Source organism: Engraulis encrasicolus, chromosome 4 (genome assembly GCF_034702125.1).
Source record: "Engraulis encrasicolus isolate BLACKSEA-1 chromosome 4, IST_EnEncr_1.0, whole genome shotgun sequence".
In the NCBI taxonomy this organism is placed as follows: domain Eukaryota; kingdom Metazoa; phylum Chordata; class Actinopteri; order Clupeiformes; family Engraulidae; genus Engraulis; species Engraulis encrasicolus.
Window position 1 is genome coordinate 764,696 of NC_085860.1, and position 10,305 is coordinate 775,000.

At 42.6% G+C, this 10,305-nt stretch overlaps 1 protein-coding gene across 2 annotated transcripts in view; it reads left to right on the plus strand.

The window, feature by feature from the left end:
• The window catches only part of bmal2 (basic helix-loop-helix ARNT like 2), a 40,512-nt gene that overhangs the window by 25,207 nt on the left and 5,000 nt on the right, over positions 1-10,305 (plus strand). For both annotated transcript variants that reach the window (XM_063196420.1, XM_063196421.1), the window contains exons 8-13: positions 1,401-1,518; positions 1,917-2,069; positions 6,090-6,327; positions 7,834-7,940; positions 8,338-8,488; positions 8,995-9,062. In XM_063196420.1, coding sequence (XP_063052490.1) covers positions 1,401-1,518; positions 1,917-2,069; positions 6,090-6,327; positions 7,834-7,940; positions 8,338-8,488; positions 8,995-9,062 — 835 coding nt within the window. The remainder of the gene's footprint in view (positions 1-1,400; positions 1,519-1,916; positions 2,070-6,089; positions 6,328-7,833; positions 7,941-8,337; positions 8,489-8,994; positions 9,063-10,305) is intronic.

A 10,305-nucleotide genomic window follows, 5' to 3' on the forward strand; every position in this document is an offset into this window, starting at 1 on the left:
GTGCAACGAGGTGTTTTTGGTTTTGGTTACCGTCCGTGGGCACAACATGATGATCCTCAAACTGATTAATTAATGAATTGCTTTTGTTTGTAAGTTCACCAACATGAGAACATGTCCTGGGCAGCTGGTCATATTTTGTCACGAAACAGCTGATTACTCAATCATTCTCATGCAGACATGATCAAGTCGTCTACACAAGGTGTAGAATTGGCTCTAGACTCACTCATGCTTTTTTGCTAACTGGAAGTGAACCTCCCCTCTGTGATTTTTGTGGACATCTCTTATCAATTAAGCATATTCTAACTTGCCCTGCTCTCAGAAGGAAAAGACAACAGTTTTTTAAAGAAGACACTATTTTTGGAATTTTTAATAAGGTCCCACCTTTAAAGGTTTTGAACTTTTTAAAATGTATTGATGTGACCAAACTTATTTAATGTATTTATTCAATTATTTATATCATTGTTGATTTTTAATTTGAGGTGAATTCTATTACCTGTACTGGCCATGAAATAGCCACTGTTGCATATTTGGCCATAAATGAAAACAAGTGCAAATAAATCACTGGGAGCATTAACAGTGTTGCGGACTTCCATCATTTATTTCATAAATGAAAACAAACAAACAAACAAACACCGGTGTCACAGTTTATATGTGGAACAGTGAATGAATTTCGATTTGGACCCACGCTGACGGTAAGGAACATCAGCAAAGCATTGGCCTACCGTGTAACATGCTCAAAATGCGAGCCAAGCGAGCATCAAATGCAATATTACATTTTACCGCATAGTGGCGCTTGACCTTACTACAGCCCTTTGATGCGCGTAAAGAGAAAAGCGCGTAAGTGGACTGCAGAATACGCTTAGGATTGATTTACATGAGATACACCCTGATTTTGGCCTGGCCCCAACCAAAGTGCGCAACTGGTGATATCCCGCGTAAGCCCCGCTTAATCACTGACTTGAGTCAGCGCGGAGGCGCTGTTGCGCACTTTTTTTTTACTTACACTGGTGGGAGAATACAGCCCTTAGAGCCTTGCAGAGTATCACAAGTGCCACATGTACAGAGTGAATGTAGTCTGTCCAGTTTGCATGCAGTATTCTGAAATGCAAGGGTCATTGAGTTTTGGATTATTTTTAACTATGTATACTTGGCCTTGTAATATAATTTAGGCCTATTTGCAAATAGTGCACCCATTGCATTATTGTCACATTTTTGTATTATTATTAATTTTAATATAAAAATAATCATTTTTATCTTAACACCAATTCCTGTCCGATGACTACATATGAAAATAAGCTTTATGGCTTATGGCTATAATCTGGCTCAATTGTATGTTGTGCACTGTCCCTGTCAAATAAACAATAAATGAAATGAAATGAAATGTCCTGTGGCTCCCTCAGGCGGAGCTGATTGGCCAAAGTCTGTTTGACTACATCCACCCAAAGGACATCGGCAAGGTCAAGGAGCAGCTGTCCGCCTCTGAGCTCTACCCCCGCGAGAGACTCATCGATGCCAAAAGTAAGTTTAGTTCAATTTGGTTTTCCTGTCTAAAGTCTTCCACTGCAACCTTTTGGTGGATTTTGGATACTTTATTCTGTTTGTCTGCATGTTGTTAAGGATATCATGTGGATGGATGGATGGATGGATGGATGGATGGATGGATGGATGGATGGATGGATGGATGGATGGATGGAGGGAGAGAGGGAGAGAGAGAGGGAGGTGTATATTTCCTTACCAAGATCGTGCATCGTTTCCTCTGTGTGTCTCCGTATTAGGTGTCCGCAAGTTAATCCATATCTCTTTCTACACCGGATCTTCTGGTGCAGGCAGATTTGCTTTGTGTTTGTGTGCATGTACGTGGGTGTCGGTGTGTGAGTGTGCATGTGCATTAAAATGTCCTGATACTCTGTCTCCAGCGGGTCTGCAGGTCCAGGCGGATCTCCCTGTGGGGGCGGCCCGGTTCTGCTCGGGGGCCCGCCGCTCCTTCTTCTGTCGCATGAAGTACAACCGTATCACTGTCAAGACGGAGACGGACAAGGACTTTCCTTCCGGATCTACCAAGAAGAAAGGTGAGCAAAGGACACTCTGGTGTCTGTGCCTATATCAATGCATGCAAGTGAATTTTGTCTGTGTGTATTTGTGCAGGTGTGTTTGCCTGGCTCTATGCACTAAACTCTTAGATGGTGTCTGGTTCAGCAGACCATCTGGAGACCGGTATTTGTCAGGTGCTCGATCAGTAGACTAGGCATATTTCAAATTCTTGAGTGCACTCACTGCTGCAAAGAGTTTTGATGCATAGCAATGGGTTTTAGTGTTTTCAGACCTGGAAGCAATGAGAATACACCTGTTTGCCAGACTGGCTTGCTTGTAATGTCAATGCAGGTTGAGTTACAGTATGTATGTGTGTGTATGTGTTAAACAGAAGTCTAGTTTTTAGAGAACCTGGAAAACAAACCTAAAAATTACAGAGGAAAGCCGACATCTTTTCGAGTGTTATTTCTGACAGAAAGGCATTTCAGTCAATGCCAGGGAAGGTCGCAAGAAACCTCAAAATCATACGCTACCGCTCAGCTGTGTTTTTGGAGGGGAAAATTGGATTGGTGGCTCTCGGTTATCTGCCAATTTATTTAATTTATTTATTTTTTCTCCAAATGTATACTATTGTTCCTTACTCTGACCTACTTTAAAAAATGCTGTAAGGTTCAGATATTTTTCTGATATGGCTTCAGTTCGAGAAACGTGCAAAATCTCAATGCAGCATACTTGATGGATGCCATTGGGTTAATAGCAACGTTTTAATTTTAAAATGTAACAATGTTAAAATGATACCGCAGCCAGTATTGTGGAAGGCTTAAAGCGATGGTTCGGAGTAGAATCACCCTAATGCCATTTGAACCGTGACACCCATCCACCTTTACACCCGAAGTGTTTTCTGCCGCAGACTTACATCAACAGAGTTGCCGTGTTATTCGATGTTTATTCCGGTTAGCTTGACTCAAGCGCATATGGATACTGGGCACCGTCTCCAAACTTTCCCCACAAAAATAACGTGTCATTACACCAAACTTCTGCAGTAGCACAAATATGGTCTGTACTCACGAAACGAAGCATTTGGAAGTTTGGAAATAGTCCAGGAGTTTAGTATTATCAACACAAGCTGAATAGCTTCTCTGCTGCTAAAGCTGTGCCAACGTTACTTCCGTCATATGAGACAAGCCCGTAAAAGTCTTCAACAAACTTCCAGACGAGAGTATTAAAAAACGTTTTCACTGAATTGTGATTAAGGTTTATATTTTCAAGGCAACACTTAAAAGATATTTCAAATGTTACCTACTATCAATTAGACAAGGATTTTCGTCACTAATACTGCTGCTGAATTCACTTTTCATTGTGCATATTATGAGCTTCGTTGAGGACTCTTACATGCTTGTCTTAGATGACGGAAGTAACGTTGGCGCAGCTTTAGCAGCAGAGAAGCTATTCGGCTTGTGTTGATAATAATAAACTCCTGGACTATTTCCAAACTTCCAAATGCTTCGTTTCGTGAGTACAGACCATATTTGTGCTACTGCAGAAGTTTGGTGTCATGACATGTTATTTTTGTGGGGAAAGTTTGGAGACGGTGCCCAGTATCCATATGCGCTTGAGTCAAGCTAACCGGAATAAACATCGAATAACACGGCAACTCTGTTGATGTAAGCCTGCGGCAGAAAACACTTCGGGTGTAAAGGTGGATGGGTGTCACGGTTCAAATGGCATTAGGGTGATTCTACTCCGAACCATCGCTTTAATAAGGGAATCTGTGCGACCAAGAAACTTAAAAAAAAAAAAAGTCCAAGAAGCTTGGTCGCTTCGCCTTGTGAAACCACTACAAACACGTCCAGAAGGTAAGCCTCATGACTTATTAAAGAGCTGTGCAATGAAATCTAGTTCCATATCACACCCGGTATAATTATTATCTCCATCCTATTTTTAAAACGTCTGAAATATCATGTGAAAGACTCGTAGCCATCAGAAACCTAGCTGGCTCCGAGTTGCATACACACTCACAGTAGCCCTACATCACGTCAACACTACAAAGTAAAGACCGTTATTCACAATGATTTTAGGCAACCTAGAGTAGTGTTCATCTGTTTGGTGTAACAGCTCACTTTTCTGACAAGTGGAATACACTGGAATCTGATCTTGATGTTAGCTAGCAAGCTAACAAAATAGTTTCCCAGAGCTATGAATTGTGCTCTGCACGTTTTCCCTTCATTTGTCCACGTTACTGATATTGCAACTTATCACATTTTGGTGCGCCATCGGTATGCAAACAGCTATATAATAAAATGAAAATCAAGTTAGCAAATTCCAATGTTTGGGCTTGCAGCTGGTGACGGTAGATAATGATAGCCTTATACGTGTTGTGTGGAACTAGATTTCATTGCACAGTTCTTTAATGAGTCATGAGGCTTATCTTGGTGTGTTTGTGACATGAAAAACGATTATACTGTGTATTTATGTGACCAACCACACAGCTAACTTTCAGAAACAAAACTATTATGTTTCAGTTGATGCAATGTCTCGTCTGAACATCTGGATAAAGACATTCAGTGACGCACTGTTTTAAGCACATTCCATGCCTGGCCAAATCTTCAATTAGCTAAATAAATGGAGACCATAACCCAACATAACCAATAGCCTATGTTGCATAACAAGTTACTGCCAAGATGTGAGGTTTCATGCTAGGGAGTTCGCATTGTACCCGAATAGAGAACGCTGTTATCTCAGCTCTTTTTGCCACCCAGCATTTTTGGCGCATGTGCAGCTTTGCGCACAGTGTGTTTATAAGATTCGCCTATAGGGAGATGTAATTTTGTGCAAAAACAATGTGCACACATTCCTAACACATTTGTTCATCTTATGATACCCGCTTTAATATAAACTGTTGCTTCTTCATCTCTCCCTCCTTCTCTCCTCCTCCTCCTCCACTCCTTTCGTTTCCACTCTCCCCTTCGACGAACGACGAACATTTTAGATGACAACACCCACCCCCTTCACCCTGAATTTGAGCTGCTCCCCTCAGGGAGGCACTACAGAGCACACATTACAAGGAAAAACATCTACAAACATTCATTCATACCCAACACAATCTCCATGGTTAACAAGCAATGGAAAAGCTAGGCTGGTGTAGCAAAAAACAAGGGACTGGATCTGGTACCTGACTTGTACTGTATATGGTATATGATGTGTATGCGGGGAAGGGTGGCTAGAGGGAGGGGATGTATGCAATGCTTTATGTGTGTATTTATGTTTTGAGCAATGGAGTGAATGTACATTTATGTTTTTATGGTCAGATCAAAGACACATTTCATGCTTGCATGACAATAAAGTATATTCTATTCTATTCTATTCTATTCTATTCTATTCCATTCTATTCTCCTCCAACCTTTTTCCTCTCCTCTCCCCTTCTCCTACCCCCTCCTCCCTTCTCATCCCCCGCTGCTACTCTCCTCTCCTTTCCTCTCCACATGGCTCCTCTCCTCTCCTCTCCTCTCCTCTCCTCTCCCCATTCCTCTCCTCTCCTCTCCCCATTCCTCTCCTCTCCTCTCCTCTCCTCTCCCCATTCCTTTCCTCTCCTCTCCTCTCCTCTCCCCTACTCTCCTCTCCTCTCCTCTCCTCTCCTCTCCTCTCCTCCCCATACCTCTCCTCTCCCCATACCTCTCCTCTCCTCTCCCCATTCCTCTCCTCCCCTCCCCCCATTCCTCTCCTCTCCTCCCCCCATTCCTCTCCTCTCCTCCTCCCATTCCTCTCCTCTATGCTCCTCTCCTCTCCCCGTTCCTCTCCTCTCCGCTCCTCTCCTCTCCTCTCCGCTCCTCTCCCCATTCCTCTCCTCTCCTCTCTCCTCTCCGCTCCTCTCCTCTCCCCATTCCTCTCCTCACCTCTCTCCTCTCCTCCCCCCATTCCTCTCCTCTCCTCTCCGCTCCTCTCCCCGTTCCTCTCCTCTCTCCTCTCCGCTCCTCTCCGCTCCTCTCCCCGTTCCTCTCCTCTCCTCTCTCCTCTCCGCTCCTCTCCTCTCCCCATTCCTCTCCTCTCCCTCCCTGTAGAGTCTCAGCGCTACTGCACGGTGCACTGTACGGGCTACATGCGTACGTGGCCGAGCAGCCAGCTGGGCTGTGAGGAGGCTGAGGCAGATAAGGAGAGCTCGCACTTCAGCTGCCTGGTGGCCGTGGGCCGCGTGCACCCCAGCTCCGCGCCGCAACTCAACGGCGAGGTCAAGGTCAAACCCACAGAGTTCATCACACGCTGCGCCATGGACGGCAAGTTTACCTACGTGGACCAGCGGTAAGGGACACATGCATGCATGCATACATACATACAGTGTTGGGAAAGTTCATTTCAAGTTCAAGTTCACAGCTCTCAGAATGAACTAGTTTGTTCATGGTTCATAATTTTTTCAAAATGAACTAGTTCGTTCATAGTTCACAAAATAAATGAACTAGTTCATTTCAGTTCTGGTAACTGGTATCTGGTAACTACGGAATGAACGGAATGATGAACTAGGCTAATGAACGTGTTCTTCATGGGCTCCAGAATGAACGTGTTCATAGTTCATTCATCATCTTGTAAATATTGTACGTTCAGTTCACGTTCGCTCAAAATATGAACTCGTTCATGAACTTTCGTTCATTGAACGCGTTCGGGTACAACACTGCATACATACATATACTCACACACTAATGTTTACCAAGGTAGATCAACTGTATGAGACATACACTCACAATCATGTAGATCAACTCTTTATAGTCCCTAACATTAGCCTGTCTCTTAGTAACCTGTGGTATACCGTATGACATAGCAAATATGGATGTGTTTTTTTTATTTAGAATTAAAAGCCTCATTCCAATTGAAGCCTGCCCCCATTTGTAACAGTAGCCCTGGCTATTATTATACAATAATCATTAATTATTTCCTGTGTTTCCTCCACACAATAAATGTGCCAATATCAAACCTAGTGCCATCATGTGACTCAAATCTTTTTCTCTGGGGGTGGGATATGACTGTTTCTTCAAAGCAATCGTGAGCAGAGCTTTTGTGCAGTCTACCATCATGCTAGTCTGTTGAAAGAAGTTGACCGCATGTGTTGTAAACCCCTGAGAAAGGCACAAATGGCAGTGCAACAGATGGTGCCAGCGTAATGGATTTGGCATCACTGTAATAAACACCCATACATTGAATAGAAGGCAAGCTGTTTTTGATTTCTAAAAGAACAGGGGTCATACAGACCAAGGAAATGGATTGCTGGACCCATGTCTTGAGACAAACCATGTCCTGACACAAACAGACTAAGGATATGGATTACTGAAATGATGGCAAGATAATAAAATCTCTTTAAAAATGGTGTCAAGCATGTGTGGTGTAACCAAGTAAGTAATAAAAAGAAAAGTGTCCCATGCTTACAGTCAAGCATGGTAGTGGGACTGACATGGTTTTGGACTGCATGAATGCCGTCAAGATTGGGAAGATGAATTACACCAAACGCTGTACTCATTAACGGTGTGAACTGTATATGTAGTGTCTGATCTGGCTTTAGAATCTCTTACTGCCCCGTGCTGTTGGATAATCCAATTGAGTACCCATAATCATGTGTGTGGTTTTGCTGTGCCGGTCCCATGACTGTAGGACTACCTAGACTGCGGAATCTGACTTGAAACTGCACTCCCGTTTTGGAATTAGTGGTGTGTCCTAACAGTTTTGGACCAAATTCAACTTTATTACAGCGTGTGTGGCTTAGTGAGTGAGAGTCTGTTTGTTTATGTATGTGTTTGTGGGTTTGTTTGGCTATTGCAGGGCCACCACTATCCTTGGCTATCTGCCCCAAGAGCTGCTGGGAACGTCATGCTATGAGTACTTCCACCAAGACGACTTGCCTCATTTAGCAGACAGACATCGGAAAGGTACAGTCTGCCCCAAATTCTGGGTTGTGTTTCTTGAAAGCATAGTTTGTTTGCATGTTACTTGGCTAGTTGTCAATGGCTAATTGCATTGTCAACCAACAACATGGCTAGCAACTGCAGTTTCGATAAATACTCCCCTTAGCAGCCACAAATCATCTGCATTCTTCTATCCATGCTCACTCAAAACCAAAACATTTAGAATATATATTTGTTTATTTTTAATATTTTAATATTTTTAATATTTATCTGTTTATTTTTCCTATACCTTTTGGAATTCATGATGCATCAATGATTTGTCAAGTCCAGGCCGTTTTGAGCTAGATCTTGAGATTTTTGAAACCAGGCTCAGTTAATTCACACATTGCATTGAGACACTGGTTTTACCCTTTTTTTGCAGTTCTACGGACTAAAGAGAAGATCGAGACAAACTGCTACAAGTTCAAAACAAAATACGGCTCCTTTGTCACCTTACAAAGTCAGTGGTTTAGTTTTATAAACCCCTGGACCAAAGAAGTAGAGTACATCGTATCTACAAATACGGTCATATTGTAAGTACAGTCTTTGTTTCCACTTAAAGGGGCACAATGTAGGATTACGTAGTTTGCACGTACCCGTGGCATGCCTGTCTCAAAATCTACACAGTCATGAAAAATTAAAAAGATTTGTTTAACTGAATGTTTTCATCACAGAATGCCAGCAGTTGATACAAATGAGAATATGTATCTGGTGGTATGTAAAGCGTATTTTTTGTATGAGAAGTGTTTCCCACCACACTCGTTCGGATCGCTCTGTCAAAAGTTACATTCAGGGTTCTCTGACAGCGGACCGTGAAAGTGGTTGCAAGAGTCATCGTTGACTTAGTATTGACTCAAAAAAGCATCGGCTGACTCGGGACAGTCATTAATTAAACCAGTCATTAATTTTAATCCTACATAGTGCTGCTTTAACTGTTTATGTGGCTTAAGTTATTTTGAGGGTTTTGTAGTTCCTTTGGTCAGACACCCCTAAGGTAAACTGAAATGCTGTATGCCTTTGTCTTCACTCTCTGTGACAGTGGTAAAGGTGGTGCCAGTGGATCGGGAGACAAGTCTGACCAACCAAGCAACTCAAGAACATCTCAGGGTGAGTCATTTATTAGCTTTTATATTTCATTGACAAATTATGTGTGCAGAGAATTGTTGTGTGCGTACAGTGAAAAAGGGCTGAAGGAACTCTGGCATGGTGCCTGAAAAATCAGCTCAGACACAATGGGCTGTAGATAGTAGATAATCTAGTACAGGGGTCCCCAACCTTTTTGTGTCGGAGGGCTACCAAGGGCTACCCGGGGGCAAGTGATGGCTACCCGCGGGCTATTTGTTTGTTCGAAATCCTTTAAGTCTTGACATTCTTCTAGAAATCACACTATGATTGAATGATTATTTGCTGATAGGTTATAAAGAAGTATTATCTCGTGTTTAAATGAAGAAAAACATCCTTGGTGGGCACCTCAGAAGATCCTGGAGGGCTACCTGGCGCCTGCAGGCACCACGTTGGTGACGCCTGATCTAGTATATAATGACAATAATGCAGCGGCGTGGAACAGGGGGGGAAAACCCTGACTCATTCTTAGGGCCCAGCCCACCTGGGGGGCCCACCGGGGGGGCCCTATGGAAAATATTCTTCTTGTTTTGCTTTTTAAACATTATTTTTACAATAATGTCAATACATGTTGGTAATTTATGTAATTCCAATGTTCTCTGGAAATACATCTGTTAAATTGGATATCCTAGCCTGCAAATACTAATATATATCAAACACCCCCATAATCAGTACGCATTGGTTTAGTCCGCCCTCTCGCGGACTTTTGATTGCACAATATGCGTAATCAACACTCACACTTCATTATTAAGCATTAAACGCAGCAGCCGGTTAGCAATGAAAGATGTCTAAAACACCACAGGCTTTCACAAAAAGAATAGAAAGGCAAGAGGGACAGGGGAAACCAGATGAAGCAACTGCTGCTGATTTCTTGCAAGAAAGGTGAGCCCAAATGTCAAAATTACAGCCTAAAGTAGGCTAACTGGTTATCTCATTCCCATTCCGTGTGGCCTACTGTGATAGCTGAAGTCAAAATAAAAAAAATCTCATTTTTTGGCTATAATTGTGATAGGCTACTGAACCCATATTTGTCTTTGATATAGGCTATTCATAACAAGTCACAAGACCAACATAGGGTCGGTCGATGTTGGTTCAAATATCCAAATGATAGCAAAGGTAGGCTAATTTGTAAAATGAATCAAGAAAATGTCACAAACGTGAAGATGCCCCCTGTCACAGCAGATACAAATTGTGCGAACTTGAGAGAAGGTGAGCCTATTTTAGCTAG